This window comes from Triturus cristatus, chromosome 11 (genome assembly GCF_964204655.1).
Source record: "Triturus cristatus chromosome 11, aTriCri1.1, whole genome shotgun sequence".
NCBI classification, from domain to species: domain Eukaryota; kingdom Metazoa; phylum Chordata; class Amphibia; order Caudata; family Salamandridae; genus Triturus; species Triturus cristatus.
The window spans coordinates 1,133,360,338-1,133,376,063 of record NC_140594.1 but is presented as its reverse complement, the minus strand read 5'-3'; the positions used below and the strand labels follow the sequence as shown (position 1 = coordinate 1,133,376,063).

Here is a 15,726-nt window from a genome sequence, read left to right as displayed (position 1 = left end):
CTTAGGAATACCCTTGAACAGAACGGTCAGCCACTCAGAATAAGTTTAGACCTAGTGACTTGCATCTGTACTCATGTTTACTTTAGTATAGAAGATCTAAAGACACTACACCACATCCTGGAATGGGAGGGTCACTTCACTATGCATTGTAGTTGGTAGTATAACCATGCAAACCTTGCACTTGAGTCGCATTGATTTGTTGTAGTATGTTTTCCTATGATTATGCAATACTTTCTTTCTACCAAAATGAGTACTGTGCTGGACAAACATTGACTATGAGTTCTGAGAACGTGCCCCCTACACTATGTCCCTAAGAAGCCTTCGATTGCTCGCCCTTGCTATCCTGAGATTCAAGTGCTGAAAAGGTGTACTTGGTTCGGGTTGCAGAACCATACTAGGACGAATCCCCTAGAAACCTCGTCTAGCAAGATTGGCGCTCATTAGCCCCTGTAGGCCCTGAACCATCTAACAGATTTCAAGAGGTAGTAGGATTTCTTTCAGCTCTGTCACGTAAGTTACATCTGCATATTACCACCGCTGCATGCCATTGCTTTTTAGGTCTCGGGACCATCCGGTCGGCAGACCGGAAGTCCGGAGATTTAATGACTTGGGAGAAGAGGGGCTTGAACCCGCCCCTCTTCTGCCCTGTTCTCCATTGGCTGGCCTCGTAAATGCTGGCCAGCCATTGGAGAAGAGGTCCCGTCACTCCAATCATGCCCCATCCTTTTCGGATCGGGGGGCGTGTTTTTTGCGAAAAGTCTCAGGGAGGAGACAACAGCAAAACACGCCCCCGAATCCGAAAAGGAGGCTGCCTTTCTCCGAGGCATTTCTGTTCTGCCTCGGAGAAAGGCAGCGGTGTGCTTGTTCTGGCCTCCCCCGGGCCCTCCCTTGACCTTCGTGGCACGTTTTCCCCACTGCGGCACATCCGTGAATCTTCTGGCACCAGGGGCCTCGGTAGGTTAATTTCCCGGCCCCTTGTGCCCCCTGCGCGGGCTGGCCTTCGTGATAAAATGAGCAGTTTGGTCACGGCCAGCAGCGTTGCTGGGTAATGTCGCCAGCTGCGGCCGGTTTATTAGTCATTAAGCCTTCCGACTCCTCTGTATGTTGAAATTCACTTCTAGAGAAAATCAGCAAGGAGTTTGTAAAATGTGCATGCAACTGGAAAATATGTTCTTCGAAGTAATGCTAGGGACATATTTGACTGTTCTTACTGCTTGCTGTGACTGAACCCCCGCCCCCACCTCAAGCGCTTTATCAAACAATTTCCTTCTCTTTCTGTATCACCTGCCCCCTTTCTCCAATCCTCTTCTCCCCTCCTTTCTCTCACGCATCCTGCTCTTAGTTCACTGTTTCCGTCACTCCTCGTTGTTCTTTAGACCCACTCCCCACTTCTGCCCCCAACACAACTCACCCCACGTAACTCCGTCCCCCCCCCTCTCATCTACACCACTTTTCATTCATCAGATCACACCCCGACTTTCCTCCAGTCACCCTCCTACGCCGCGCTCGTGACCCCCCCCCACCCCCCCCACCCCATCACTACTGCAATTTCAGCACATCTGGCCTCCGCCCCAGGAGGGGAAGCTCATTCAGTCCAAGGCTAGAGTGACTGGCGGGAAATCCGGTCTCCTTCCGGACAGAACTCCTCACCGAGCCTGCCGCATCTGAACACCATTTGTCCACCATTCGCTGAACAATTGTCAAAAACAGCTACAACACGATAACGATCAGCAATCCGTGTCTCGACCGGCTGGGAACATAACTATTATTAAATATTACCTAACCGTTTGAGCAGGCAGACAATACGGCGCTTTACATTTTTTGTAGTTAATAATCAAAACGTTGCACTTTAGCCTATTCGCTCACAATTCATTTCGCGTAACCACGTCGTGTCGTATCGCCCTCTTCCACAGCTTTAGGTTGGCGTATGCGTCACGGCATGCAGATCTATGCATGGCCAACAACGAGCCGGTGACAACTCGGTGCTGGCAAAATCAAAGCCCGCCCCCCTCCCCCCCCCCCTCCCGCTTTCCTGCCATCCGAACTCCAATGTCTCGCCCCATCTTCCTGAAGTCACGAACAGTCAAACATGGCGCTCATCTCCGACTCTGAATGGAGCTTGGCGCCTGCAATATGAACAATCGGGGGCCGCCTCTTCCAACCCCACGAGTCCAGGAGCACACTAATCTGCGGCCATGAGACACATCTGGCATTACCGATTGTCCACTCGGGGCTGAACTGTGCAGCAATCACGGGGGGGCCTAACATCCCTCGCCAGGTCATCCCAAAGCTAACTGACTGGCAAGCTTCAAACATGTGGAAACCTAATCAAAGAGCACAGTGCTCACTGGGACTTTCCCCCCTCTTTGATGTAGCCCGAATTACCTTTAAATATATTCAGCTTGGTACCTCCTCCCCAAAGCAATGCTTTAATTCCCGAGAAAGCGGATGTCTGCCAATGATATCAACAAATTGCTGCATTGCCACACAGCCCTTTGAAACCCTCTCGTGATCTCCTCCCCCCAACCACTCATCTCCGAAGAATTCTCACCACTGTTATTCTAGTGCCATACCTTCTGCTTCCATGTCGTCCCCATACCATTCCTCTCCACCCAAGTCTCCTGCCACTAACATTCTTCACCAATAACCTCCTGTTTGCACCATTCTTCACCACTCTCCCTCGCACCATTCCTCACAACTCCAGCCTTTACCTTAAGACAATTTCTCAACATTCTCATCTTCGAGGCACTCCTTGCGCCTTCCACCGTACCCGTGAGCGCGTGTCCATATAAGGCACTTGGAAACATTACTCAATCCCCCCCCCCCCCCCCCCCCCAAAAAAAAACCTCCTTGCATAGGGTACAGATCGAATCTAACAGGGCACAGCAGTTAACAGAAAGCAACACCGCACCTACCAGTGAGCAGCTGCGACCCACAAACACCACCGAAATTAAACAGGATACGACTCCACAGCCGAAGGGGTCATAGCGAGGTCGCGGACTGCTCTTTACATCTAGCCGAGAAGTTGCACGTGTTCTACAGAGTATGTGTCGAAACAGCTGGCTACTCTACAGTGCATGTTATCAACAACACCGCAAGATACGATTCAGGGAAACTAGACTTAGTTATCCTCGTCCTACAGGCAAATTAAGACAACCCCACCCCCCTCCCGCAGCCAAACCTCCTCCCCAGTCTCAGACCCCAAGGCCCGGGTGGACTCTGGGACGAGGGCCAGGATGCGAAGATGTGCAAGCTGCGATAAGCTAGGCTTCAAGGAAAGTAATAAACACGGCTTTATGTTCACAAAAAATCCCCTCCCACTCTCTTTGCCGCCTCATTATAGGAACAAAGTGACAGAGCAAAGCGTATTACTTTAAGTTATGAATAATGGGTTTTCAATTAGGTTGAAAGCATTTCTATTGGACACGGACTACATACGGGTCAATAAAGCCATTTCCACCAAGACGGGATTTCGAGAACAAAGCCCTTAACTAAGGAGAAAACAAGCATTTACAATGCAACGGTCTCGGCATTGTTAAAGTTAGAGCTATTGGCATTGCTCATGACAATGCCGTTTGTTTAAATGTTTTAAAAACAAACACATAAACAAAAATAATGTCATGAGCAATGCCAATAGCTCTAACTTTACCAATGCCGAGACCATTGCATTGTAAATGCTTGTTTGCTGTGTAGTAGCTTTCAAGCTAGAGGTGTTGAAATTTTCATGAACATGCTTTGATTGCAACCTTGAGTAGTAAAAGGTTGGCGGATGTGGAGTTTGGCATTGGGATGCCTAACTAATAACCCAGATGTGGTAGAAACACACAGAGGGTTGCATGTAGACCGAGTGTAAACGCCTGTGGAAGCGTACAGCAGAGTGCAAAAAAGTGATGAGTGTAGCTCAACAGGTGAGTTCCTAAGTTGTTTACATGGAAATGTTGATGTATTTGTAATATTCCTTTTGTGCTGTAATTGGGGACACTTTTGGTTAGAAACGTCCAATTTAATTCAACAGATCACCACAATTTGCCACGTGGAAATGTTTTTAACAAGCTGAACCAGGTCTAAATGGCTTTAATTTGCATGGTAACTGGCAACTTTGGATTTCAGTTTTTAAAGGTGACCATCATTCCCAATGGATATGATTACATGGGATTTTCCTGTCTTGTAACCAAATTCATTAGAGAAGGTAGTCCTTTGATGCTGACGCCATAAACTAGAGAACTTTTTCATACTGATGATGGCATAAGATTAAATGAACTGTATAATAGAATAATAATATCCCTTTTTATTGTTACCCGCAGATTGTGCGACATGGTGGCTGCCTGGGCCTTGGTTTGGCAGCGATGGGCACTGCACGCCAAGATGTGTATGACCTCCTGAAAACAAACCTCTACCAGGATGATGCAGTCACGGGTAAGAATCGGGGTGACATGCCGCAGCCGTGATAGGTCAGAGAGCTATTTAATGTTTCATTGAACTGCTGTGTCTGATTATGGTACTATCAAGCTTGTCTCAGTAGGACTGGCCCAAGCCAGAATGTGTAACTCTGCAAAGTCCTGCACTTTTTCTAGCATACAAATGGGGAATACACAAATGTGCTTCTGTGTCCCTGTCAAGATTGTATATGGCAGAGCTGTGATTTGGTAACCTTCATGAAATCTCAGGTGACACTACAAGTTTGAGTGGTGATGCTTTAGAGAGCTCTGTGCATGTCCCATTACAGGTATAGAACAGAGTACTGCAGGTCAGATAGAGATAGACTGACCTAGGGGGCAGTGACCAAATAAAGGTTACCAGTATTTTCATGTAAGTACACTTGGCAAATGCAGAAGATTCATCCAACGTTTAGCACTGGCTGATTAACCCCTGAGTGCCACCTCTACTTTATTTAAAATGTGAGTATTGGCTGCGCAAAGCAGATTTCCTGCATATTCTGCCAGCTTCTGTGAATTGGTTCATCCTGGGATTCACAAGGAGGGTCTTTGATGTTGGTGTTAAACAACTGCTTGTTTTCTTGGTACCGAGTTGTGTTTTGGGTAACAGATTCACTTAGCTGAACTGTCTCTTCGTCTGCAGGGGAGGCAGCAGGTCTAGCGCTGGGCCTGGTAATGTTGGGATCGAAGAACGCCCAGGCCATCGAGGACATGGTGGGTTACGCACAGGAGACTCAACATGAGAAGATCCTGCGGGGTCTGGCTGTGGGCATTGCACTGGTCATGTACGGACGCATGGAGGAGGCAGACGCACTGATCGAAAGCCTCTGTCGGGACAAGGTGAGTTCTCTGGTGGGTGGTGTCCAGGGTCCCATTGCACTGAGGTCCTGAATATCTCTGAAAATAATAATTGGAATGCAAATAACACCACAACTGACAGGATTCTCTTATTTCATTCTTTCCTATCATGAGAGGATATTTCCTAATCCTCCCGCGAGGAACAGGGTCGCCAAGAAAGTGTAGCAACCTGTGACTTAGGTACAGTGGTGTAATATATGAGCCTTATCGAATACCTGCATTGCAAACCTGGTCCAGATGAGAATAGTTGCTACCCTTAGACACACCAAATCCTCGATGTTGTACGTAAACTGAATATACAACAGGCTGGCTAAGAAAATGAACCATATATGGCAAAGGTCTAAGTTGGAGACAGACCATGAGCACTGGGGCATTGGTCTTGTACCCCCTACAACCAGCAGCTCCTTCACCACACACTCCATAACATGTTAATCAACTTAGCAACATGCAGTTCCCACAGCCCAGGGTGATCGCATTACTTTTCCATAGTAAGAGTACAGAGGCAGACATTATTTCACTTGAAGTGCTCACTGAAAGCAACAAAGAAGTGCTTACAGAGTCAGTACTACATAAGTGCCAAGCCACAGCCTATGTAAGTGCCAAGCCACAGCCTACGAACGATGGAAAGGAAAATGTACCAACACCAGTCACAGTGCCTCTCTGGGTGACTGTCTTTGCAGTTTAGTGACTCACTACCAATAAACAGACATGCTCGCTTTATCCACTTCAGAGGATGCTAAATGCAGTTCATCCCATTCGAGCATGGCAGTGTGTGCTTTGGGTAACTGTGCTACAGCGCTCTACATTTGAATGAAGGACTGCTTTGCGGGTGTGGGACAGCAAGCGAGGTTGAAGGCTAAAACACTCTTGGTTACATTTCTGCCAGTCTACTTTTCATACACCACTGCAAAATCCCTCTGACATCCACGGACTACACAGCTGGGTGCCAGAATGTAAAAAAGCTGTTGTGGCTTCTCTACTGAAGGTACCACCAACTGACCCAATGAATCGAAAACCCTTATAGACGCACATATATGTAATTTTCCAAACCTGGCCAGACTGATGGAGAAAATTGTTAATGAGGAACTCCAGTCCTTCATTAGGTGTAACCCTCTTCTCAGTGAAACTCAAGCAGGCTTTTGTGCAACACACAGGGTGAAGACATGTATTACAGCAATCTTCTGTGACCGTTGAATGGATAATGTAAGACATTTTAACCATTGTTGCTGGAGACCACACAACAGTTCTCTACACACTTATTGCTGATAGACCAATGGATAGGAGCCACCTGCTAGAAAATCTACTCCAATATTGAAATCATGATGGTAGAAACCCAGAAAAACTTAAACATTTATTCTAGGAAATTAGAAATGTCACCTAGCTCTGTAATTAATTAGATAAAAAAAATAGAAGAGTGGTTTTGCTTTTCCATTTAACAAAAAAAGTAAAATATTAATTGGTTGTAACATACTGTACTGTGTAGTACATAACATTGTAGATAAATAGACTGTGCATCCTGCTAACATCTAGTGTTTGAGTTTAGACCTGCTTCTTATGTTGGCCCTAGTACCAACACCCCACGATACCCAACAATGTCACCTTATTTATTGTATAGTTAGTTTCTTTTTTTCTGTCCGTGGGATCAGCGGTACCTGTGCGCCCCTTATTAACTACAACACATGCTGCAAACCTCTAAACCTCCACTGTTGTAAGTACTGGGTATTTCACCGGTAAGTTAGGGCAGTTTTTAAATATGAAAGTGTTTTACGCTTTGTCAGCAGTTTTGGATGTAATAATGAACAGTATGAGTTTTCTAATACTAGAGCCCACATCTCTACTGAGACACCTGCCGAGAATATAGACTATGAGCTTAAGTAATAATGTGTCTCATTTGGTGAGCCCATATACCACCAGATGTTCAGGCGCAAAATTGGCTCCTTCTTTTGAATCTCATTGTGTGGTGCATAGAGACATTCACTATCAAGTCCTCCTACTTTTTCATCAAAAATATTGACCTTGTTCCAAATGTATTTTCTGCCTGCCTGAGCTGCATACTGTACCTGTCATGAACCAAACATGCACTTTATTATGCTAATACACAGAAACAGCATGTTCGAGGCATATGAGCTGCAGATTGTACACTTAGCATAGATCGCCATCTGGTGTTGGGCCCGGATGTTTGCAGTTTGTTTTTGTTCTTTGGACAGTCTTTGGAAGTCACGAGTTCGGTGACTCCTCCTTCGGTCCGTACTGCGCATGGGCTTCGGCTCCATCCTCAGATTGTTTTTTTCCGCCATCGGGCTCGGATGTGATACTTCGTGCTCCGGCTTCGAACTTCTACGGTTCCAGCCTCGATGGAAAATCCTCGTTCTTCGAGTTTCTTCATCTATCTTCATCTCTCGAAGCGGCACTTTTCTCCATTCCGTACATCGGCACCGGCCTTCGGGCCCTCCTCGACTCCGGTCCCGGCCGATGGAAAGGACTCCGTTCAAAAAGTGCCCAAAATGTGGGTCTAAATTTCCCCACACCGACCTCCATCAGGTGTGTAACCTTTGCCTCTCTCCAGAACACGAGGCTAGAGACTGCCCCGCCTGTAAGTCTTTTCGATCAAAAAAGACAATCCGGGATCGAATAGCTCGACGCACCATGGCGCACTCATCGACCGCAGCTCCACCGGACATCTTCGGAGACTACGCCGAAGCTTCGGGGCAACTACACACCGAGCAGGAGGACGTCGTCGTCAGCGCTTCCGAGGCCGACGACTCCGACGTGGAGGACATCACACCGGCGCAGCAGGTCGTGAGTACTATACCCCCTCCCACCCCCGCGCCCAAAACCAAAGAGACTCAGGTTACACCCTCGCCTGCAGGCCTGGGTAAAACCAAGCACACAGCTTCTATCACCCCACCTTTGGGCCCGGTGTCGAAGCCTCAGAAGTCTCACGGCAGCTCGGGCTCGAGCCAGCCGACGCCTGGTGCCGAAAAACACCATCCGGCACCGAAGAAAGTGATACCCAGCTCGACTCCGAAGCCACCGGTGCCGAAGCCTGGACTCTTGGTGCCGACAAAACACAAATCTGTCGGCACCGCCGCCGAAAACTCTTTCGACACCGAAAAAAACCAGAGGTTCCAAAAAAGCATGGCGCACAGAAACCATCCAAACCCTCGGCTCCGAAAACATCGGCGCCAGCGGACGATTCGGTGCCACCGGACCTCTTTACACCAGACCCTTTGCAAAAGACTCTATTTAAAGATCCAAAGACTGGGCTATTGACTTTAGTTGTCAAGAAAAGACGTCTTGACACACCGGCTCCTCCTCCACCGCCCAAGCGGAAGGACTCTGCTACTTCTCCTCTCAGAGTGCCCTCCCCACTACCTCCTCCTCCGCCTCCTCCACCTCCTCCACCCCCTCCCCCTCCCAGGTCTCCGCCACCCTTACCTCATCACTCCCCGACCCCGTCCCCAGATCCGGATTACGGGGATCCAGATTATGACCCGGCGGACGCCCCAATGGACCCCACTCCACCGGGGACCCCAGACCCATGGGAAGACTACCAAAACCCTGACATACCGGATATGCCTCAGGACGACCTATACCCATCCAGGCCGTCTCCCCCAGAGGACTCCTTAGGGTTTCACCACTTAGTGCAGAGAGCAGCACACTACCATGGGGTGGAAATGCATAGTGAACCAGTGGAAGACGACTTCCTACTGGACACATTTGACATTCAGGACAAGTCCACATCTATCTTGCCCATGCTTAAAGGTGTCACCAAGCATGCTGCAGAGGTGTTCAAAGACCCTGTCAGGGCCAGGGTATTGAACCCTAGAATAGAGAAAAAGTACAAGGCGGCACCCACAGACCCTGCATACATTAAGGGCCCTGCTCCCTTAGATTCCCTAGTTGTGTCCACAGCTAGAAAGCGGGCTAACTCCCAGTCCTCAGGAGAAGCCCCACCGCCAGATAAGGAATCCAAACTTCTAGACGCGTCTGGCAAGCGCACCGCCTCCCAAGCTGCAAACATGTGGCGCATTGCAAATACACAAGCGCTACTTGCGCGCTATGACAGAGCATACTACGACGAGCTTGAGGCTCTTATGCAGCACCTCCCCGAAAAACACAAACGCAAGGCTCATGACCTGATACAGGAGGGTAAACTAATTACTAACACCTCCATTAAGTGTGCCCTCGATGCAGCTGACACTGCTTCTAGAGCCATAAATACTAGTGTCCTGCTTCGTCGTCATGCCTGGCTCAGGATCTCAGGGTTCAAGCCTGAAGTCCAGGCGTCCATACTAAATCACCCCTTTGACCAACAAACTCTCTTTGGGCCAAAGGTGGACGAAGCATTAGAAAAGATGAAAAAGGACACGGACACAGCAAAGTCTATGGGGGCACTACAATCACAGGCCCCTAAACGCTCCTTTCGACGCTCATCCTTTCGTAGCACAGGCAGAGGCTACTCCACCGATAGCGCCTCTACCTCCTACAAGTCCCCTCCTCAAAATACCTTTTCAAAGGGCTACCAAAGGGGTGGTTACAGAGGCAACAACAATAAGGGCAGGGGCAAAGCTAACACCACCCGTTCTGCAACCCCGCCCGCACAATGACTTCCCTTCACTCCCCCCAGACCATCCCACTCCGGTCGGGGGCAGACTACAAACCTTTATCCACGCATGGGAATCCATAACATCGGACAAATGGGTGACCCAAATTATTCGGTCAGGGCACTGTCTCGAGCTAACATCTTCCCCACCCAATATCCCACCAAGGCACCGTCCAATGTCTCAAGAACATTCCACACTACTCAAACAAGAGGTGCTCTCCCTCCTTCAAAAACACGCTATAGAGCAGGTCCCCGTCAATCAGCAAAATCTAGGGGTCTACTCTCTGTATTTCTTAATACCAAAGAAAGACGGGACCCTGAGGCCCATTCTGGACCTCCGGCCTCTAAATGCGTACATACATTCAGACCATTTCCACATGGTCACCCTACAACAAGTCCTCCCGCTCCTCTGTCAAGGAGACTTTCTCACTACCTTGGATCTGAAAGACGCATACTTTCACATTCCAATACACCCTTCTCACAGGAAGTACCTCAGGTTCGTGGTGGACAGTCGGCATTACCAATTCACGGTTCTCCCCTTCGGGGTCACCACCGCACCACGGGTGTTTACCAAATGCCTAGCAGTTGTAGCAGCACACCTCAGGCGTCAACATATTCACGTCTTCCCTTACCTAGACGACTGGCTCATAAAAGCCGCGTCCTACAACCAATGTGTGCAACATACCAACAGCACCATTCAACTACTCCACCGGCTAGGCTTCACGGTGAACTACCAAAAGTCCCACCTCCTACCATCTCACACAAAGCAATATCTCGGGGCCACTATAGACACCTCCAAAGGTATTGCCTATCCAAACTCCGCCAGAATCGCAAGCATACAAGCCTTGCGCAAAACATTCCTTCCTCAACACTCTCTTCCTGCAAGAGTGTTTATGAAGCTCATAGGAATGATGGCGTCTTGCATTTTCATAGTGCCCCATGCAAGACTCCACATGCATCCACTTCAAGAGTGCCTAGCACGACAGTGGAACCAGGCCCAGGGTCAGCTAACGGATCTGGTGTTGGTGGACGGCCGCACCCATCACTCTCTGCAGTGGTGGAACACCACAAACCTTTCCAAAGGGCGGCCGTTCCTGGACCCGGTTCCTATGGTGATTCTAACAGCGGACGCATCGCTCTCCGGCTGGGGAGCGCACCTCTTACACCTCACAATGCAAGGTATATGGACGCCACAGCAAAAATCGCTCCACATCAACCATCTGGAGCTCTTGGCGATCTTTCTAGCCCTAAAATCTTTTGAAAAACAGATTTCGGGCAAAGCAGTCCTCATTCGCACAGACAACATGACTGCAATATATTATATCCAAAAACAGGGGGGGACACACTCTCCCCAGCTCTCCCGCTTAGCCCAGAGCATATGGAGATGGGCAATTCCCCAAAACATCTTTCTCCTGGCACAGCACGTTCCAGGTGTACAAAACACCATGGCAGATCTGCTCAGCAGACAAACGCAACAACTACACGAATGGGAACTGGATCCACAAGTTCTTCACCCATTCTTCCAAAAGTGGGGGCATCCTCAGATAGACCTCTTCGCCACCCACGAAAAAAAAAATGCCCAAGGTTCGCCGCCAGATACCCACACCCATTGTCCAAAGGCAATGCGATATGGATGAACTGGTCAGGCAGATTTGCATACGCCTTTCCACCTCCCCACTAATTCCGTTAGTGGTAAGGAAGCTACAACAGCACTCCCTCACACTCATTCTGGTAGCCCCAACATGGGCCAGGCAGCCGTGGTACACCACACTACTACAGCTATCGGTGGTACCACATCAAAAACTGCACCTGTCCCCATGCCTCCTAACCCAGAACCATGGAGAAATCAGGCACCCGGACCCAGCTTAGCTCAACCTTGCGATCTGGCTCCTGAAATCTTAGAATTTGGATACCTTAACCTTCCCCCTGATTGCATGAACATTATCATGGAAGCCAGACGTCCTACCACTAGAGCATGCTATGCCGCAAAGTGGAAAAGATTTGTAATTTACTGCCGTAACAATACAATCAACCCTTTAGATGCATCCATACAGCACATCATATGCTATCTGCTCCATCTTCACAGGTGTAACCTGGCATATTCATCCATACGCCTACACCTAGCAGCGATTGCTGCTTATCTACAAAGCAGACAGCATTTATCACTGTTCAGAGTGCCCGCTATTAAAGCCTTTATGGAAGGCCTTAAACGAGTAATTCCTCCCAGGGCACCACCTTCCCCGGTGTGGAATCTAAATGTAGTTCTTACACGGCTAATGGGTCCACCCTTCGAACCAATGCATAAATGTGAGCTACAGTTCCTCACCTGGAAAACAGCTTTCCTCGTAGCTATCACTTCCCTTAGAAGGGTTGGTGAAATACAAGCGTTCACTATACAGGAACCCTTCCTACAAATACATCACAGCAAGGTCATACTTCGTACAAATCCGAAGTTTCTGCCCAAGGTCATTTCCCCCTTCCATCTCAATCAATCGGTGGAATTACCTGTCTTTTTCTCGCAACCCCAATCTGTTGCAGAAAGGGCCTTACACACACTTGATGTTAAGAGGGCTTTGCTGTACTACATACAAAGAACGCAACCTTTCAGGAAGACTAAACAATTGTTCGTTTCCTTCTCTCCACCACATAAAGGCAACCCCATCTCTAAATCAGGGATAGCTATGTGGATTGTAAAGTGCATACAAATTTGCTATCAAAAGGCAAAAAGAACATTATCTGTTCCACCTAAAGCCCACTCTACTAGAAAGTTAGGGGCTTCTATGGCTTTTCTAGGGAACATACCCTTAGATGACATCTGCAAAGCAGCCACATGGTCAACACCGCACACCTTCACAAGACATTACTGTGTAGATGTGCATTCCAAGCAGCAAGCTAGTGTGGGCCAGGCTGTACTAAAGACACTTTTTCAAACCGCTGCAACGGATACCGGTGGTCGCCGCTAAGGTTGGGTACTGCTATATAATCTATGCTAAGTGTACAATCTGCAGCTGATATGATATGCCTTGAACGGAATATGCTACTTACCAGTATGCATCTGTTCTTGGCATGTAGAGCTGCAGAGATTTACACGCCCACCCGCCTCCCCGGCTACCTGTATCCGTTCCAGTCCATCTTATTTAGATACAACACACATGGATTTCTCACTGTTATTACTACGCTCCATCATTTCCCTGTTGGCGAAAAACAATCTGAGGATGGAGCCGAAGCCCATGCGCAGTACGGACCGAAGGAGGAGTCACCGAACTCGTGACTTCCAAAGACTGTCCAAAGAACAAAAACAAACTGCAAACATCCGGGCCCAACACCAGATGGCGATCTATGCTAAGTGTACAACTCTGCAGCTCTACATGCCAAGAACAGATGCATACTGGTAAGTAGCATATTTCTTTTTAAAGCTTTATTTGCATGTGTTATTTCATTAAAGCCAGCGCTATTGGCTTATGCAGAGTTGTTTTTTTTTGTTTTTAACTGTTGGGAGGAAGAACATCTGATAAGAAATGTAGAGAAAAACGGAAAATTAATCCCAGGAATAACCAATAGGAAACTAACTAAATGAAAGTCAGTAGGAAAGACAGAGAGGGGAAGGAGCTATGGGGAAGATACAGGGAAAACCTGAACACCAGCCCTGAGTAAAGCATTAAAAGAGGTTGCTGCAGTTGAGAAAACCCAAAAAAAGCATGCTTTTTCAATATGATGAATTTAAAAAATAAAATAATTTAATGTGGAATAATTCAAAGCCCCTTAGACATTGCTATGAAATTAATCCATAGAAGGTGGAATGATCCACTAAACAGCCAATAGTAGGAGGTAAAAGGTAAATACTCTTGTGGTTGGATCCAAACCCCATTCTATGTATATTTTAAAGAACTGGTAACAATGTCTAAAAATCAGCTGATGGTAGTTCACTATGCAGGCAATCCGTTGTAAAATACTTCAGCTCTTGACACCAAACTAATTCAAGATCAGCTGAGCTTCACACTTCCTCCTAACAATCACCTGTTTCCAAGCTTTAGTAAGATGTAGTGATATTTGGTTATTTTTAGGTCTCGGCTAGGCAGCGCTTGCGCTGTCTCTTCGAGACATGCTGTATTCAGGTATTGACTTTAAGGTTCGCCCATTTTCCTCCCATCTTTTCAATTGGGTCCTCTTACTGTCCTATGTAAATGGTGGCTTTTGATTTGTGATTAGGATTAGTAGTCCCTCCTTACCTCCCGCTCTTCTGTTACCTCCCATGAGGACAGCCCCTCTTACATGTGTGCTTACACTCTAGGTTTCATTAACCGTTAGTGAGCACTATTTAGTTAATTAATGTCTTGCTGAAGCAGGCAGGACATGCTATCTGGCTTTTACAAGCCGCCCTGGTTTGTAGTTGCAGTACGAGGCACATGTTATCCTGCTTCTGCAACTTGTGACGCTGCAGAGGAGATAATTTTGTTTTTGTCTGCTTTACTGTAAAATTTACAAAGTAAAGCTTTTTTTTCTACTTATTTACTTTTGTAGCAATCGTGGCATACCGAGTTTTAGCTTCACACGTTTAAAGCTAAAGCGCGGCGTGCTGCAATTGCTACAACAGTAAGTAAATAGAAAAAAAAAGGCAGGTGGGCGCCGCATTTCTTTTCCATTTATTTACTTTTGTAGCAATGTCGGCACGCCGCGCTTTAGCTTTAAGGGTCTGAAGCCAAGGTGTGGCGTCCCGTGCCGGGAATGTCTTTATTTGCTATTTTTTATTCTCTTCAGGCATTGACGGCAGGGCAAATATAGCTTTATACATATAAAATTAAAGCGCGGCACAAGTTAAAGGCTACAGAACACACAAAAAATGCTCCCACTTCTTAATGCTCATTTTAAATGTATTCACTTTAAACATGGCGGCTGGACGCCATTCATTTCTATTTTTTTTTTTTCTTTTAATGGCATTTGTGGCACAGAACGCCATTCTATTCCCTCATTAGGTCTCTAGGAAAGGGTGAAATATCACAGGCTGTTACCAGATGTCCCTGTGGAGTTCAATAAAAGCAAATGAAAACGTATACGCAGTAGCACTAATGCGAGACCTACTGCATTGCAAATGCTTGTTTTTATTTGGGGTGTGTGGGGGACTTGCACCTTGAGAACCAAGAGGCCACATTGGTGGTGACCACTGCACTTTAAAAATCTCCATAATTTAGATAGTTGACTTTCCTTGATTTACTTCTTTTTGTTTTCTTTTCCCACTACCTATTTCCCACACCTGCTACTCTGGGTCAATGATTCACATTGACTTTGAAGACAAACAAGTTATGCCACTGTCTTCCACTCATTACACCACTCTCCCCATGGTTTTTGGTGCTGACTAATGGTGGATTTTCTGTTGCCCATTAGTGTGGTAAAATTATCAATAGCAGAGCGGTTGGAGAGTGTATTCAGCCTCTTCCTAGTGAGGGTTTGAACTCTTTGGTTGGTTCATTTCACTGATGTAAACATTGGGCTACTTATTACAGTCTTACCTTGCTTCATATATCCTCTGTTGCAGCCTCTGAGCAGTTTGAAGTACAGTCATCCTAAAATTCACACATCCCTAAAAATGTCAATAGTAGAAATACATTTTAAATGTTTCTCCTTTACCATTTCACTTTGGGGTTGTTTGCTCTGCAATATGCTCCCCTTTATCCGAGATCATATGTTGTCTGTAAAAGTCTCAAAGCAGGCATTGACTTACCTGAAATTTGCAGTTCTACCCTACTTGTACGGGGATTCTCTGAGGCGGTCTAGTTTAGTCTATGCAAAAAATGTATTCCGTCTAAGCGTCTGCAAGGAAATCTTGCC

At 47.1% G+C, this 15,726-nt stretch overlaps 1 protein-coding gene across 1 annotated transcript in view; it reads left to right on the top strand.

The window, feature by feature from the left end:
- The window catches only part of PSMD1 (proteasome 26S subunit, non-ATPase 1), a 386,750-nt gene that overhangs the window by 51,089 nt on the left and 319,935 nt on the right, over positions 1-15,726 (top strand). Inside the window, exons 13-14 of the mRNA XM_085635741.1 lie at positions 4,305-4,416; positions 5,080-5,276. Coding sequence (XP_085491867.1) covers positions 4,305-4,416; positions 5,080-5,276 — 309 coding nt within the window. The remainder of the gene's footprint in view (positions 1-4,304; positions 4,417-5,079; positions 5,277-15,726) is intronic.